Below are 19181 nucleotides of genomic sequence, written 5' to 3' on the forward strand. Positions count from 1 at the left end.
ATCAGATTCTGCAGGTAAAATTACAATAATAAGGTGACTTGACTTGGACTTGACTTGACCTATTACAGGATTTGACTTGACTTGACATAACCTGTGACTTGACTTGACTTGACTTGCCCAAGAAAAAATGACTTGGGACTTACTTGAGACTTGAAGGTTAAGACTTGAGACTTACTTGAGACTTGCACATGTGTGACTTGGTCCCATCTCTGGTATCATTTCCCATCATAGATGGCCTCCGTTCAACATGTCAGACAGTAACATTCAGGTGGATGATGATGGCGAGGAGGATGTAACAGAGGACAGCACACAGAGGGAAGAGAGAGCAATGGAGTGGAGACAGAGAGGACAGCTCAGCCCCTTCTGATAGCTGCGGGGCCAAATGCAAGATGTGAGCAGAGAGTAGTGACAGCGAGGGAGGCAACTCCAGTGGAGAGGAGGAAGGGATTTTGTCTCATACTCCATATTTTTAGAATGAATAGAACAATCAAACACATTGGACTCGGTGTGCGAGGTTTCTGTATGATTTTTATCTACAAAAAACGCTTCTTAAAAATACAGACTTGGTGTGCAAAAGACTTAGAGGGTATAACTACCTAAATTAAAAATTCCAAAATAATATTTCCATGGCCTTCAATCAATATTTGTGGACATGAGCAAGTCTCCCTCAAAGCCAGAAACCAGAGAGGAAAGTCTCAAACTTGTGATGTCATAGGGTATAAAGTCTTTTGTTTAAATTTTGTGGACCCACACTTTTTTTGTTTTCTTTTTTATCCTCAGATGAGTTTTATTCAATTGTAGTGCTCTCACTTTTGAAACAGAAAATGTTCCCATATATTCAGAACATTCTCCTGGCTGCTCTCAGTTAGCCTGGTGAAACCATCCTGATCTCACGAGCTCATATTCGATTTCACTCCGGAGATCAGTCAGGCCATGCAATCATTAAGGCGCATTCTGGCATTGGTTAAAGCTTACCAGGCCAATCACAACCATTTATTACTTTGGGCCGGGCACGTCATCAAAATATGGAAGGCCAAGGAACGGAGTGAATGCATTTCGGAAACAACCAACATGGCTACTGATTTTGAGGCCCTGTTTAGACGACAACGGTTTCCCTAAGAACAGAAAAGTCTGTCCTTTGCGTTTTTGAAAACTTCCGCGTTTATATGACGACGTAATTGAAACGATCTCCGTTCACATGGAGCCGCAAAATCGAGTAAGGTAAAGCTGCAGTACCGGAGGCTGCAGTTTCAGGACCGCAGTTTTAGGACCGTTTAATTTCCTGAGCGGAGGCTGCAACCTGAAGTTTATTTTTATTTTTTTGCTATACCCAAATACTACTTTCTTATTAAATAGTTATAATCAGTGTTGGGCAGTAACGCGTAATTTGCTTGATAAAGCCCAGGTAACTATACATTACCATTGCCGGTCCTCTCCGCTCCCCTCACCCACACCTAAACACCCGTTCTGGAATACAGTGTCGGCCTGCCCGGCCTGACCTCCGCGGTCCTCTGCGCTCCTCTCACCCACACTTGAGCATTTGTCCAGGGAGGGCCGCGGAGGTCAGGCCAGGCAGGCTGACACTGTGTATCCCAGAACGGGTGCTAAAGTGTGGGTGAGAGGAGCGGAGAGGACCGCGACGAGGTGGAGTTGCTGCAGTAGATTTACAGTTTGCTGGAGAAGTGTTGATAAAATCAACAGGGTGAGCAGCGCAAACAGAGCTCTGCATTGTTGTTGTGATGGTCGACTTTCTCGCGGATGCCTAGTGACTGGAACCGTAATGTGCATGTGCCAAAAGTCTCCGTTTTCAGAGGGACTGCATATTGCAAGTTTACACAACAACGGAGACGGTGCCGTTTCCAAAAAATTGCACTCTGGAACCCGTTTTCAAAACGTTGCGTTGTCAGGCACCCAAAACGCAGCTGTCATATAAACAATCAGCCAAAACGCAACTAAAGTTTACCGCTTTCAGTTGAACTCGTTGTCGTATAAACGGGACCTGAAACTGTGATGATAAATGTGTTAAACGAACTGGAATGTACATTTTCTTTAAAAGCAGAGCAAACAGCTGCACTGAAAGCTTTTATTGAAAAAAAGGATGTGTTTGCCGTCCTTCCTACGGGTTTTGGTAAAAGTTTAATTTACTAAATGGCTCCGTTGATCGGGAAAAAGATGGGACTCAGTGAAAACCCAGTGGCTATTGTTGTTTCTCCGCTAGTTGCTCTCATGGAGGAGCAGGTCAGGGAAGCGACCAAGCTGGGAATCACAGCCATGCAACTTGGAGTCCACAGTAAGGAGGAAATCCGCAGCGGACATTGCCAAAAGACGGCAACACTCTTTCCCAGACATCATCACAGCTCATCTCCACTGCAGCTTGCTGGTCTGTTTACAGTGGTGGTGTGCTAGCTTACGTCACACGTTTAGTTTACTCTGATTGGTTTTCCGTCTTTCCAATTGCATGAAGGGGCACTTTGAGTGAAAGCAGTTGTTACCGCCCCTCGGGAATAGAGGAAATGTACACTCCGTGTCCAGACTCATTTGCGTTTTGCGAATTGGGTCTAGCAATGCCAGGCTAGCTCTCAGTGTCATCTAGAATATCTTTCACCATTTATTGTCTATGGATCAGCGCCAGATTTTACACCCTATGAAATCACACATTTGACATTTAGCACTCTAGTTTTTGGATTTGGGAGAGAGTTATTCATGTTTATTAATATTTTGGACTGTCTTATACCACAAGAATAACATGTATGAATTTTGAAAATAAAGTGTTTCTAGAGACATATCCTTTCATAGATATGCAGAGACATGATGTTGGGGTGGGGTGGGGCTCAAGTGCAAATTATAGCAGCATTTTAGGGGTTGCTACAAGCCTGTTTACTTTTGTTGGGGTTTTGGGGGCAACTTGGACTCATTTTTTTAATCCTGGCTATGACCCTGGTTGCATTTTTCATAAATAATTAATCCAAAAACTGACAAAGTGTACAAAATACTAAAATAAAAACCCTGCTTCAAGTTTCTCTTGTTTTATTATGCCTCCGCGCCATCAATAGCTGTGGCAGGAGGCATTGTTTTCAGGTTGGTCACCCGTCTCTGTCCTGTAAACGTAATATCTCAACAACACCTCGAGGGAATTTCTTTAACTTTGACACAAACTGACTGGACTGAAGAATTAACTGTTTAAAATTTTGTGGTCAAATGTCAAAGGTCATTGCCAGTGTGACCTCACAAAACAGGCCATAACTCAAGATTTCATATAATAATTATGACAAAACTTCACACAAATGTCTAATAGGATACAATCATGAAGTGATGACCTTTTATATGCAAAAGGTCAAAGGTCAACTTCACTGTGACATCATAATATTCTGCATGAAACACTCTTCTGCTCATTATTCAATAGCATATCTCAGGAAAAGAAGGGGAGACATTTGTGTGTGTGTGTGTGTGTGTGTGTGTGTGTGTGTGTGTGTGTGTGTGTGTGTGTGTGTGTAACGTGACATTTAAGGCAGTATCTTAGTTAGAGCTAGCCACTGTAAACATACCTCTGTATAATATACTTCATTACCTGAGGCCCGTGCTATGAAGCGTAATTTGAAGTTAGCGAGGCAGTGTTGTTGTTAGGCCCGAGTGTCTGAGGCTTGAGCCTGAATGTTTTATGAACAGCCCCAGCTCTAAATAGGCAGAGGGGGAAAAAAAGAATAGGCCTAATAATAATAATTTGAAAAAAGAGCAGCTGGTAAAGGTGGAGCCGATTTTAAATGCTTTATATACTGCTGGGTTGTTTAATATATAAATATACATCATCATTTATTAGTTGATTATATTTTGTACAAGTTTAAAGCTGCATTAAATACAAATACTCAAGTACAAGTACCTCAAAATTCTCTAAATTTTAATGATAGCGGCTGCAAAGTGTTCTGTTTCTACTCAATACCAATTACTAACAACTACTAATATTTTTCAAATCACAATTTATTATTTATTTGGAAAAAGGGAATAGCTCAATTCTACTCAGATTAATTTATCCAGCACCTTTCATACAAGCATGCAGCCCAAAGTGCTTCACGTGGCAAAACTGAAATAACACAGACACAATTTAAAGGATAACACAAACAACTATATATGAGGTATTGCAAGACTAGAAAGTTACAACAATAAGACAATACAATTTTAAAAACAAAACAAACAAACAAAAAGATTGATAAATTAAAATCTATAGAATAAAAATAAACTAAATAAAGGAGTAAAAAACAGCAGGAAATAAGGTAAAAACCAATGATTAAAACTTAAAATGAAGATGATAATGCTACTCCACATTAAAAGCCAGAGTAAAAGGTCTGGGACACACAATGGGGCACATAAGTAAAAATAAAGCAGTGGAGAACCTCAATGATAGAATATAAAATGAAAGAAAATCTCTGATGTATGGAGGAGCAAGGTCATTTAAGGGGCTGTACACATGCCGCGTCTTTCACCGCCTGGAAAACATGAGGTCGAGTGCTGGGTGCTGCTCTTGTGCCTACTCTGCCAACTTTCAAGGGCACGGAGGCAGGTTGCAGCTAAGGTTGCTAAGTGACCATAACCAGCACCATGTCATAGCCTACTTACCAGAAATCCTAAGAGCAGAGTTGGTCTTCTTCCAGGCGTTGTTTGGTAAACGACAACAGATGACACGGAGTTGACGGCACCCGTTACCTCCTTCCAAGCCCTTGATTTACCTGTCTCTGACACACCACTACTAACAGAAGAAAATAAAATGTTTTTCTCAACCCCACTTCACCTAAAATAATTTCAGTCTCAGCATTGGACAGTTTTTCCTTTTTCTCTCTTTCTCTTTCTTTCTTTGCTCCATGTTCTCAGGTTGAAAGGATGAACCTATCCATAGTAATTATCACCTCCATATATGGCGGTCACTGGCTATTCTTGGGAGGGATGTATGGTAATTGCTGACTAGTAGGAGCGCGCTGTGAATTTACAATTGATTGGCAGTCATGAACATACACACGTGCCTATGATGAAGTTTTCCGTGGCATTCATGAATCTGGAGTTGGTTTTTAGTACCGAGTTCCTTTTACTGACTCGAGTTTGTATGAGTCACTCACTAAAGTGAATCGGGTTTTCAAGTCATTTGAGTCAGTCACCCAGAGTGAGCACACTACTCAGGTAAGGGAGGGGCTCTCCGGGCAGGGAGAGAGTGCGAGTGAGCTTTGTGCTGCCGGTGAGCTGGGAGTTTGAGCTACTGAGTGAGTCAGTGAGTCAGTGAGTCAGTGAATCGTTCGTTTTCTGTAGCCTCAGCCTGTGAAACAGCTCAGCTCAGGGCAGGGAGGAGATGGGGGAGTTGAGTTGAAATAAGGACCAGAGCTGTTGCTTCTCCCACTGGGCTAATACAGATTAACGGATTAACTTGATATATTTACACAAATGCAGTTAACAATTGCACAATAGTCACATGTTGTCTGGCTTGTGACATTCTCCACTCTGTTACAAGTAGGCTGCAAACACAGCACCCTCAGGCCCTCCTTCTGATCTCTGGGGACTTCAACCACGCCTGTCCTTCCACAACCCTGCCCACCTTCACCCAGTATGTTTCCTGCCACACCAGAGACAATAAAACACTGGATTTATTTTATGCCAACACCAAGGAGGCATATCACTCATCCCCCCTGCCCCCCTGGAAAGAGCTGATCACAACCTGGTTCATCTTCTGCGTGTCTACAGACTTCTGGTGCAGAGGGAACCAGCAACCTGAAAGACTGCTTCGAGACCACTGTGTGGGAGGTACTCAGCGATTTCCATGGGGAGGACATTGACAGTATGACATCATGCATTACGGATTATATTAAATTCTGTGTGGAAAGCACCGTACCCACCAGGACTGTATGCTGGTTCTCCAACACCAAACCCTGGATTACTCCAGAGTTAAAAGCTCTCCTGAAGGAGAAGCTGAGAGATTTTAACTCTGGAACTAAGGAGGAGCTGAAGGCTGTGCAGAAGGAGCTACAGAGAAACATCAGGTGGGGAAAGGAAGGATATAAAAAGAAGATGGAGGAACAGCTGCAGCAGAGNCTCCAACACCAAACCCTGGATTACTCCAGAGTTAAAAGCTCTCCTGAAGGAGAAGCGGAGAGCTGAAGGCCGTGCAGAAGGAGCTACGGAGAAACATCAGGTGGGGAAAGGAAGGATATAAAAAGAAGATGGAGGAACAGCTGCAGCAGCAGGGTGACGTCAGCGGAGTCTGGAGAGGTCTGAAAACCATCTCAGGTCACAAACAACCGGACTCCCAGGGAGGTCTGAAAACCATCTCAGGTCACAAACAACCGGACTCCCAGGCCAGAGGCGACCAGAAGTGGGTGAATGATCTGAATCTGTTCTTCAATAGATTTGATCAGTCTGCCCCTCCCCTGGCCCAGACATCACGGCTGCAACCCCCCTCATCCTCACCTTCACCTTCCCCCCCACCTACACTCCTGGCACACTGCTTCGACACCTCCCCCACCCCCGCTCCCCCGGACATCTCACCACCCCCCACTCCTCCCCCCACCTCGTCACCTCCACCCCCCAGCACACAGCCCCCCTGCTCCAGCTTGTCCTTCACTACCTGTCAGGTGAGAGATCAGCTGAAGAAGATAAAGACGAGGAAGGCTGCGGGTCCAGACGGCATCAGCTCCAGGCTCCTGAAGTCCTGCGTAGACCAACTGTACGGGATAGTTGAAACCATCTTCAACCTGAGCCTGAGGCTGGGGAGAGTACCACAGCTGTGGAAGACATCCTGCGTGGTACCTGTGCCCAAGACTCACCCCAAGGACTTCAGCAGCTTCAGACCGGTGGCATTAACATCACACCTCATGAAGACTCTGGAGCACCTGGTCCTGTCTCATCTCCGCCCCGCAGTAGGCCCTTCAATGGACCCGCTGCAGTTTGCCTACCAGCCTGGCACTGGGGTGGACGACGCCGTCATCTTCCTCCTGAATAGAGCTCTTTCTCACCTGGAGAAGCCCGGAAGCTTTGTGAAAAAAAGTACTGGATGTTCTAAAAAAAAACTGTATGCTAAACCAGTCACCAAAGCACAGCTACAGGCTAGTTTTTTCAACTGCAAACAATGTACTGATGAGAATGTCAGTGCTTTTGTATTAAGACTGCGAGAACTCTTTTTCAGTTGGCAGGAGCAGGACGAAGGTAGAATTGGAGAGGAGGGGGATGATCTTTTGATTGATCAGTTTATGGTTGGGTTGAAAGCTGGACCCATAAAACAGGAACTGAGCCGACAGATAAGGCGAAATGATCCTATGACCTTTACAGACGTGCAAAGAAGCTCGCGCCCTGGAACAAGAGCTGCAAGATGGGGAAGACACAATCTTGTCCCAAAGAGTCTCTGCCACAGCCTCACAGAACACAACTACAGTGAATATGGAACCATTAAAGGACCAGATACGAGCTGAGCTGCAACAAGGACTGATGGGGGAAATGAGAAAAGAGATCATGGAACAGATGAAAGCCCTGTCTGCCAACCTACTAGAAGAGATGAGGACACAGCTTTCAACCAGAGAAGTGCCTTCAACTCCACCCATGGACCACAGCACCGCTGTACCAAGAGCCCCTCAGGCCAGACGACAGCTAGCAGGCACCATGACACCAGTCTACCAGTGGGACGCGCAGGGCAGACCCATCTGTCGGAGCTGTGGTGTAGCTGGGCACGTTCAGCGCCGGTGTCCCCGTAGACCAGCGAGGCCGCAGGATTTTTAATCTCCCCTACAGCTGTGGGCCAAGCAGTGGGGGCAGTTAACCAGGATAAGGAGCCCACATCACAGCCCACGTCTGCCTTGGTAGGTGAGTGCCCTGATGTTGTGAAAATAAATGGATGCCCTATTCCTTTTATTCTTGATACAGGGTCACAGGTCACACTGCTGAGCCAAAGTTTGTTCAGAAGGCAACTGGAAGGAACTGGAGTGACCAATGCTGGCGACACCCCCTGGCTGACCCTACGAGCTGCTAACGGTTTGGAAATCTCCTACGTGGGCTATGCTCTGGTTGACTGTATGGTAGGAAGTGTCCATGTTCCTGGGAAAGGTGTAATAATTGTCAATGATGAATGCTTGGGCCCAGACAAGGGCATACTTGGAATGAACATTATTAAACCTGTATGGTCTGCTCTCACTCAGGGGAATCATCCAGGGTTGTCGGCTTTCAAAACCACCATGCCTCCTGCAGCAGGACAGATCTGGGATCGAGCGTTTGCAGAGTGTCAGTGAGTCACCACCAGAGGGCCTCTTCCACCTTACCAGTGCGTGGCCAAATTACCACAACAGCAACCAGTCATTGTTCCACCCCATTCAGAGATGATCCTCTGGACACAGGTGTCTGAAGGTGCAGCTAACCCCTCTTGTGAGGTGCTGATAGAGCCTCTCCCTGACAGTGACACTGAATGGCGGATGGGCCGAACCTTAGCCACCCTGAGTGGAGGATGAGTACCCTGCAGGATCTGCAACCCCAACCCCTACCCAGTGGAAGTCCCACAGCGCCAACCATTAGCTCAGGTGACGGAGGTTGGCACAGCCGATGTACAAGGAGAACAAGAGCTGGTTCTCAACAGCGTGGCACCAGATGTGGTAGAGGTAGCAGTAAGGCGGGTAGGAGTCACCAAAGGAGCCGACGACACTGAGTCCCATCCTGTGATATCCTTAAGGGGAGACGGCCTGACCCTAGCACCCCTGCTCCCAGGTGAGCGGGTGCTCATCCGCAACTTCCGCAGAAGGGCCAAAGGAAAGTTGGCCCCGAGGTGGACCCCAGAACCATTTGCCGTGGTGACTCCGTTATGGGAGGGCCACCCAGTTTATGTCCTTCGGCCAGAGGGTACAGTACACCGAAATAACCTCCGACCTTGCCCTTTAAATGTGTTTCAGGACAGTCAGGAGTCAACCGGAGAACCAGAAGCTCCAGTAGTGGACTAGTCCAAACAGTTACCCCCTCCCACTTGGTGGCTCCCTGGTCTGATCATGAACTCTATCCAGCCACTGGCAACACAGCCAACAGATCCAGGTCAGGCCGAACCACCTGACCCTCCAGCAGGACTGGCAGCCCCCAGTAGAGAGCCTGAGCAACCTGACATGCGTCGCTCACGGTGAGGTAATTGTGGGGTACCCCCAGCCAGGTATTGTGAGTAGTTGGTCAGGATGACCACTGTTAAAGAGGGGGGGGGGGAATGTCACAGTGAGACCCATCAGTTATTTTATCACTTGATCCTGATTTGTTTGTTTTTACATATTGTGTGGTTATATGTGTATATATTTCATCTTTATTTTATGATTGCATGTTTTGTTATTGAATGGACTGTGTTTTTATTGTGTTTTATTGGTTTTGACATTCATTGGACTGGATCAAAGTGAACTGATGAGAAACACCTGGAAAGACTAGTTGAGTGACACATCCCACAGAGCACGATTGGTGCAGAGAACAAGTGCTGGTCTTTAAATTGATTGTGGACAGGTGAGCAGCAGGCACGACACAGAGGAAATACAAGGAAGAGTAGCAGACACCACTTGGGACGGAGGTCGGCATCAAAGAAAGCTGGTTGCTGGCAGGCGGACACAGAGGCCACGACGAGAGACCAGATGGCTGTTAAAGGACAAGCCAGAGCTGGAAAAGACTTGGTTCAACGCCTACAAAACAACAAGTAACTAAGTGAGTTAGCACCCAGCGTCTAACTCTGCAAGGACCCCGAGCGACCAGCTTCCTCGGATCAGAACCTTTGGAACAAAGGACCCAACAAAGACTGCAGCTGGAACCATCTTCCCAGCCTTCTTCTGCCGGCTAACAAAGCACCACCACCAAGTGACTTTTTCTTCCAACAGCTGGGCATAGCTTATCACAGCTTTACAGGCTAAGCAAGACTGTTTGACTTGTTGTATGTGATTTGATGCTGTTTACTGAGTTATTGTTGTGATAGATTGCGGTTAGGTCATTGATTAGTTGGCTTCGCCACAGCTAAGTGTTTAGTTTGCTAATACTGTTCACAAACAGATTCTTGCACACAACTAAACAATCTCTGCACTAATCCAGACCGTTTGCAACACACGTCACTTTGACATAGACTCATTAACAAATAGGCTTTCAACAGAGCTACATCCAAACAGGCATTTCAAAATTCCAGCTTCTTTTCCTTTGTCTTTGTCCTGACCACACGGTCAGACAGACACCTCCCCCAACCGGAAGCCAGCCTTGATTCGGCCATTTTGGTAGTTCTCTGTTGTCAGCCATTTTGTTTTGTAGTGCCAAACGGCTACTTGATCACCACACCCGCCTTTGTCTTTCTTTCTCTTCTTTCTCTCTCACACACACACACATACACACACACACACATACACACACACACACACACACACACACACACACACACACACACACAACACACATATACACACCAAGCTTGTATATAGTTAGTTAGAATTTGTGTGTTTGGTTTGCTTTGCTAATTTGTGAATAAATATAATTCTTTGGAATCATGCCTGCTGTCTGTTTAGTGTTGCACAAGGGTGAATGAATAGTCAACCTCTGCTGCGTCAAGAACTCCGAAATCCTTCAGGTGTTACTGTTAATTTTGGTTGTTATTAATTTAATTATTAATCAAACTCCAAATTAATAGTTTAGCGTATTTTATGAGACTGATATCTTTAACTGGCTATCACTTTTCCCTTTACGGGAATGGTGCCCCACGAGGTGACTTAATGTTAATTAAGTCACATTATTTAACTTAATTATTAATAATAATTATTAGTTATTTCCGATAGCCAATTTAACCCCAACATATTTGGTGCCTCCGTGTGAAGCCTAAGGTGTTGACCCCAACATATTTGGAGCCACCGTGTGAGGAAAATATGTTGATTCCCAACACTGGACAAGCTGACCAAGAAGGCCAGCTCTGTCCTGGGATGCTCTCTGGACTCTGTGCAGGTGGTGGGAGAAAGGAGGATGACAGCCAAGCTGTCATCTCTGAGGACTAATGACTCCCATCCTCTGCAGAAGGAGATAAAAGCTCTGGAGAGCTCCTTCAGCGATAGACTGATTCACCCAAAGTGTGTGAAGGAACGCTATCGCAGGTCCTTCCTGCCTGCTGCTGTCAGGCTTCACAACCAGCACTGCTCACAATAAACTGCATGGACTCTTATAAACACCACTATGAGCATTGCTGTCCCCCATGTTGTTGTTTATTTGCACATTCAATATTCACTTTGCACTAAATATGTTCACTTTAACCCATTGCTCACTTTTTATCCACTGCTCATTATTATTATTGTTATTATTATTTATTGCTGTTTTCTGTATTTTTTGTACTTTTTTGCATGTCTAGTTTAAATATTGACATCTTTAATCTGACTCTTTCCCCTGACTGCTGTAACACTGAAATTTCTCAATGATGGGATCAATAAAGGTGTATCTTATCTTATCTTATCTCCTCTTTGCAGTTAGCTTATGGTAGCAGGGGCGAGTCAGTGAATGAGTAAAGAGAGAGAGGACTAGTAGCAAAGACTGCATCTGAGCAAGTAAGTGATTCCTTAGTTTTGTGTGGAGCCTGTAGCCCCTTTAACACTGCCAGATTTTCTGCGAATGTTGGGCTGTTTTGCTGGCAAGCTGCGAGCATTTAGACACACAGAGCCGGATTGCCGAGTTGATCCGAGGTGCCCAGTTTTCCGCCTTGTAGGGTAGTCATATTGGCGGAACCTTTTTGGTTTAGATAGAACGAGGCGGCCTTCCGCCACGGGAGGGGCTGTTGGTGGCTTGTCGGAGGAGCTGTTGATGACGCCACACATGCGACCCACTGGCAGTGCATAAACAGGAAACAGCTGATAGCAGGAATGAGCAGCTAGTACTAGTAGCAAGAGGGAAACGCAAACCTGACAGTAACTGTAAAGATGAGCAATTGGGGAGACAAAGAATTGCGTGCCCTCCTTGTCCTCGCAAATGAAGAGGCCATTAATCGTCAAATGATGGGGACAGTGAAGGACAGGCCAACTTATGAGAGAATCGCTGAAGGACTGATCAGCAGTGGCTTCCCTCGGAGCAAGGCTGTTTACATCACACACTGAGCTACACATTCTGTTACTTGCTCACGCCCCCCATTGCCCCGAAAAAGGCGCATTCTGTATAAACAAAAGTAGGCAGGCGGCATTTTGCCGCACTCCCCGATTTTGTTTTTATACTGCCAATGCTGAAAGAAGACTGTTAGGGCTTCAGCTCAGGGCAGGGAGGGGGAGGTGAGAGTTGAATTAAAACAAGTACCAGAGTTGTATCTTTTCCCACAGGGCTAATACAGCGATTTGCTTGATATACTGCGCATGTGTCGGCGTCTGTAGCTGCCTGTCTATGCTCTCCCTAACCAGCGATTTAAACTGATTTATTTGAGCTTTGAAGTGACTTTTAAGCTATCTGCTTGGACATCAGTTGTTTTTATTTATCTCCTTTAATCAGATGTTATCTTTTAATCACTGGATGTCCAAGCATTAGGGGGTTTTAACAGCCAGACACTGCCCGGCCTGCTTGACAGGTGGGAAAACTTCCGCCAGCTGACAGCACAGCTACATCTACGCACGCCGATGTGGACCCCCAGCTTGAAAAAGCAGACAAAAAGATTGTTGACCTGAAAGAGGACATTCGCCGGCTCTCTGGTGAGCTAAATGACAAATCCTCCATGCTGACCGCCCACCAGGAGGTGGCTCATGAACAGTCGCTCCAGATCGCCTCACTCACAGCGGCCCTTCAGGACACAGTGCACTGGGATCCCAGCGCTTGGCCTCCACCATCCTCCAGCTCAACACCGAGTTGCCGGTGATCCTGGGTGGAGGTGGTCGGCAAGGGTAGAGCCCCTGGCCGTGCTGCCTCACCTCCGCGCCTCAGCCTGTCAAACCGCTACAGTGCCTTGGCATCGGACGGAGATCCAGACGCTGGCCCTGCAGACGCTGCTGCTGCAGCTCCTTCCCTGCCGACCGGTGCTGTTCCAGCTGCTCCCCGCTTGGAGGGGTTGGCCTCGGCATCCAATGGCGCTGTGGCTCCCTCTCCGCTGACCGGTGGTACTCCTGCGGCGCCCTGCACGGATGGATCCGCGTCTTCCTCGCTGGCATCTGTTGAGGACCGGAGTGTCTCAGCTGCAGGACACGACCATCGACGCCCTTCCCGGGCATCGGCTTCCGCGGTGCGTCGGAGGCTCCTAAAGGAGGCTGTACTGACACGCTCTGGGGGACTCCTCTCCCAAAGCGGGGATGGCGCTTCTCCTGCTGGGGCTGGGACTGCCGAGTCGCCGCAGCTCCTGCCCCCCCAGAGTCCCCCAATCCCCATCCTGTTCCTGTTCGTCTTCTTTTCCCCCCTTCCACCATGTTGTTTGGGGACAGCATCATCAGGAATATTCGTTTTTTCAATGCCACAACTCACTGCTTTCCTGGAGCCACAGTCCCAGTCATCTTTGACAAACTTCCTGAACTCCTTCATTCACTACCTTCCTCCATAAACTGGCTGATTTTTCATTTGGGCTCGAACGACATGGCCCGCTGGCAATCAGAGCTGACAAAAATGGATTTTGTTGCTCTTTTTAACCTGTGGAAAGTCTGTTTTTATCAGCGGTCCCCTGCCAACACTGTCCCGCGGTGCAGAACACTTTAGCAGGCTCCTCGCCCTCAATTCCTGGGCCCAGGCTGCCTGTAGCACTTATGGCTTTACTTTTATTGACAATTTTAACTTATTTTGGAACCGGTCCTCTTTTTACAGGGCTGATGGTCTCCATCCAAGCAGGCTGGGCAGCTGCATGTTAGCGGCTAACATTCAGCACGCTGTACATTCCCACATCCCTAAGCATCCCCGTCAGAATCTCAAATAGATTTAATAGACCAGCTTCACCATGGACCAATAGTGACCCAAAAAACATAGCTCCTGTCACACCTGCTTCACACTCACTACATTGTAACGATGAGCGCACATTCGGCACGAACATTAACTTGGCCGTGCTGAACGTGCGCTCTCTTTTAAATAAAACTTTTATCATAAATGACCTGATTTTAGATAACAAGTTAGACTGTATTCTTTTAACAGAAACATGGCTTGGCACTGATGCACCAGTTGTTCTCACCGAGGCCTGCCCACCAAATTTTAATATTTTATTTTTTACTAGGGGAGGTAAAAGAGGAGGCGGAACTGCTTCAGTCACCAAAAATACACTAAACTCTACTGAAGTTTTTTTTTAACAGCTACACATCATTTGAGCATCATGACCAGACCACCCCACCATTCCACTTCTTTTATCAGTGAATTCTCAGAACTATTAACAATCATACACACCACCTACAACAGGATTTTAATAACTGGTGATTTTAATTTACATGTTGATTTTGTGATAATTTTACCTGCGCCCTGTGATTTTATTGTGGAAAATTTCAACAGTAAATTGAAGTCAATGCTGGACTCAGTGGCTCCACTTTTAACCAAAACCACAAAAACAAAACCTGCACCCCCGTGGATAAGTGATAACATCAAAAAGTTGAAAAGAAAATACAGGAGTGCAGAGAGGAGGTGGAGAAAAACCAAACTGACAGTTCATTATGAAATATTACATGATCAACTCAAATCCTACAATAAAACAGTCAAACAGGCAAGAATATCCCACTTTTCAAAACTCATTTCCGATCATAAAAACAACCCCAAATTCCTTTTCTCCACCTTCGATCTTTTAACCAACACCAATTTTAATAAACCATCCAAGATGTCAACAAACACCCTCTGCGAGGACTTTGCAGACCACTTCAGAAGTAAAATCGATGATATCAGATAAAGTCTTTTATCTCAACAGAATGTAATTTTTAACACACCTGAACAGTTGCTTTTACCTGAGGAAACACTGGAGAGTTTTGCCCTGGTTGATGCAAGGACACTTGGTCAAGTTTTCTCCCAGGTAAACCCAACAACCTGCCTTTTAGATCCGATTCCCACATCACTTTTAAAAACATTTTATGGATTCTTTGAGAAACAGATTTTAAATATAGTAAATTACTCTCTTCAGACGGGTGTCTTCCCCACTGCCTTCAAAACGGCTCTTCAGACGGGTGTCTTCCCCACTGCCTTCAAAACGGCAGTGGTAAAGCCCCTTCTGAAGAAGAGTAATTTAGATCCCAACACTTTTAATAATTACCGACCTGTATCCAACTTACCGTTTTTAAGTAGGATTTTAGAAAAACTGGTTTTTAACCAAGTAAATGATTTTTTAAAAAGAAACAGTATTTTAGAGAAATATCAGTCTGGTTTTAGGATGAACCACAGTACAGAGACAGCCCTTTTAAAGATTTTAAATGATATCAGGTTTAATGCAGATTCACAAAAACTCACAGTCTTGGTACTACTGGATCTAAGCGCCGCCTTTGATACAGTAGATCACCACATTTTATTAAACGGACTCAGAAACCTGGTGGGCCGCACTGGTACTGTTTTTACTGGTTCAGCTCTTATCTCACAGATCGATGTTTCTTTGTAAGTATGGATACATGTTCCTCCAGAACGCATAAAAGTAGGTGTGGGTTGCCCCAAGGGTCAATTTTAGGTCCAATTCTTTTTAATTTATACATGCTTCCCCTTGGGGACGTCATCAGGAGGCACGGCATCAGCTTCCACAGTTACGCAGATGACACACAGCTGTACATCGCCGTGTCTCCTGATGACACAGGGCCATTTTATACCCTTTTAAACTGTATTTTAGATATCAAGTCATGGATGGCAGTGAATTTCCTACAGCTCAACCAGGACAAAACAGAGGTTTTAGTTATTGGTCCTGAAGGCAAGAGAGATAAACTTTTACCAAAACTACAAGATTTTAAACCTTCACAATGTGTGAGGAACCTGGGTGTCATTTTTGACTCTGAGCTTAGTTTTATTCCACACATAAAAAATGTAACAAAGGAGAGCAGACCGATGGTCATTATCATCATAAGAATACAGCCAGAGTCCACCCGTTTCATGGGCCATCTTATTTATCTGACCTGCTTTTATCATATCAACCCTTGCGGATCCTGAGGTCCTCCAGCACCGGCCTTTTAATCGTTCCAAAAGTCAGAACAAAAACCCACGGGGAGGCTGCATTCAGCCATTATGGCCCTCACTTATGGAATAGCCTGCTGGAGAGCATCAGGACTGCAGAGACTGTTGATGTTTTTAAAAGGAGGCTCAAGACTCACCTTTTTAGTCTGGCTTTCAACTGATTTCTTTTACTCTTTTCCTCTATTATATGCTATTTTAATCTCTAATGCTTTTAAATTATTTATTTTTAAATCTTTATGTATTTTATTATTAAATTTCTAAATCTTAATTTTTTTTTATCTTTAAATCTTTATTTTTTTCTAAATCCTTAAATTTTTATGCATTTTATCATTATTTTATCTCATTCTTGTTTTATCTTATCTTATTGCCTTTTAGTCTTTTAATTTTTAGTTTTTAGCTCCAGTGTTTCCTCATGGGGGGCCTCCACACTGAGAGGTGTGTCCGGTCTGCCTGCGGGTACGTCGTCCTGGAGATCCCTCAGGTCCGGAGGACTGGGAGGCTCTGCACCATGTGTGGAGTCTACCCCGGTCTGTCTGGGTCGGCGTGGTCTCTGTGGCAGCGCTCCCTGTGGCCGTTGGCTGTTACACCTCAGTGTGGATGAGCTCCCCATAGGTGTTTTTTTCCTCACCTGGTTCCTCAGTGCCCAGCCATGTTACTATATTGACTGTGTGTGTGTGTGTGTGTGTGTGTTTATATGTGGGGGTGGGTGGGGCGGGTTTTCAATATTTGTAATATTTTTGTTGTATGTTTTTATTTTGTAAGGCACTTTGTGTTGCAGTTTTAATGTATGAAAAGTGCTATATAAATAAATTTTGATTTGATTATTTGATTTGATATTTACACAAATGCAGTTAGAATAACAGTTGCGTGGCATGTTGCCTGGTCTCCTCTTTGCAGTTAGCTTGCGGTAGCAGGGGCGAGTCAGTGAACGAGTTAATGGAGAGGATGACTTGTGACTGCTGAGTCCAACCCGATCTCACAGAAATACGTGAAATGACCACGACCTCTTAACACCGCATTCCATGGTGGCGGCACGTAATGGGATAAAATTACATGCCAGTGCCACGAAAACAATGTCAATAGGCTCATTCGAGATGAGCCAGGCCTGGGCAGATTCGATCACCGGCGATCGGCGCACAATGCATGCCGGTTAGTTTTGTGTCCGACTTCATCCCGACTTGCTCTGACGTATTACAAAAGTGGATGGCAATAAAACCGCGAGAGCGAGGCGGCCGCAGTTTTTAGAGCCAGTTGCTGCAGTTGCTCTCCACCAACTGCACCGCCTGGCTCTCACCTGATCTAACAGCTGACTCAACAATATGACGTTTTAGATAAACTTTTCTTTTTTGTTGAATTTCAGAGATTAAGATTGTATTTGTCTGATTTGAAGGTTTATTCTGTAATGGAAAACATGTTGTGTCACTGATGGTGAAGTTCAGTTGTCAGAGACTAAATGCATTCATCATAAACTATACAGAGTCTACTGTATATTAACACTGGACTTTTTTAATTATTGAAGTAGGCTATTTAGCAACACAGAGACTTGTGGTCAGTGGGATGTGAGGATTCTTAAAATAACATCTGTACAGATGTGAAGCCCTGACTGTATCTGACTGAGCCTTAATGAAAACTGTTGTCTTGTATTTTTTTTCCTCTGAAAATATGAACCTTATAATCAAACACAGTTTATTCAGCCTGTGTAAGGTTGATGGGACAGGTCAACTGATATGATGCTGATTTACAGGAGAATTCATATCAAATGGAGGATAAACCATGAACATAAATTACAGATCACCTGTAAAGCATTTTAATAAATCAATCTAGGCTATCATAATTGAAACAACTGGGGACTGAAAACAAACTGATATAGGCTATGGGTCTGATCACTTTTTTAATGAACTGACATCATTCCAGATAGGATGTAAGTGTGTCTGTGACTTCCTGTACGGACTGAATGCTGCTGGAAACTGTCGGGAAACTGTCCGACATAGGGGGGTGTCGCCCAGGGCGCCATTTAGGCTAGAACCGCCACTGGTGAACACACATTGGAACAGGCTAACAAGTGTCCCCACGTGATCATCATCAACTCTCAGCAGACTGTGGCACTCTCCAGTGTTGTTGGACAGTTTTAAACACATGTATCAGTATTGTTAGAATCACGTGACTTTTAGAGAGAATACATTTCTGGATCATATTTAACAGTAAGTGGAGTAATGAAGTAAAGACAACAGCTAAAAAAGTTCTACATTATCATTAACAGTATGAACACAGACTCACACACAGAATCACTCTGTCATTTCACAGTGATCCATAATTTAATACATAGTTTCTGTGTGTCACCACACACTGCGCTACAAGAATATGAAGAGCGGATCTGATGAGCTGCACTGCTCTGAAACAGCTGATCGTGCCGATTGTACAATATACCGCCGGGTAATCCTCTGAAATAAATTCACCTCAAAACAAAAGAGTGATGCTTTCACCTGAAGAATATTCTAATGTCTTTACTGTGGCCGTTTTCACCGTGATTCCCCCGAAAAACACACCTAGGGGAGACCGGGGATGATTGTAACACTTTTTGTTTGAGCAAGTGTAACTCAGTGGGTTTTTTGGTTAGAGCTCTTAAATTTTGATATGTGGTACCCATATTTGTCTGCTATAACTAACACACACTTTGACCTCTACTACACCATCACAGATTATGGAAATTAATGTCAAATACAAAGAGGTATATTGTTACAATGTACCCCAGTACCGGGGTGAGTTGTAACACTAGCTGGGGATGGATGTAACAATCAAATTATTGTGCTTAAAAAAGATTCAAAATAGGCTAAATGTATTCAAGCACTTTAATGAATAATAAAGAAGGAACAATAAACTTGTAAGAATACAATAATAATAATAATATTAAGATACATAGAAATGTATAACATAAATACAAAAAATAAGTACAATAAAATAAATAAAAATATATAACATAAAATAAATAAAATAAAGAATAATAAAGTATTAACCTGTGTGTGTGTGTGTGTGTGTGTGTGTGTGTGTGTGTGTGTGTGTGTGTGTGTGTGTGCGTTGTAGCCTGAATGAGGTTGACGTTTGAACAGCATTTT

General features: G+C 44.7%; 1 protein-coding gene across 1 annotated transcript in view; it reads left to right on the forward strand.

The window, feature by feature from the left end:
* LOC126391221 (uncharacterized) overlaps positions 1 to 10533 on the forward strand; it is a 248074-nt gene extending 237541 nt beyond the window's left edge. The window contains exon 2 of the mRNA XM_050045834.1: positions 6340 to 10533. Within this exon, the coding sequence (XP_049901791.1) occupies positions 6340 to 7442 (1103 nt within the window). The 3' untranslated portion in view covers positions 7443 to 10533. The remainder of the gene's footprint in view (positions 1 to 6339) is intronic.
* Positions 10534 to 19181: the final 8648 nt, after the last annotated feature.

This window comes from Epinephelus moara, chromosome 6 (genome assembly GCF_006386435.1).
Source record: "Epinephelus moara isolate mb chromosome 6, YSFRI_EMoa_1.0, whole genome shotgun sequence".
NCBI classification, from domain to species: Eukaryota; Metazoa; Chordata; class Actinopteri; order Perciformes; family Serranidae; genus Epinephelus; species Epinephelus moara.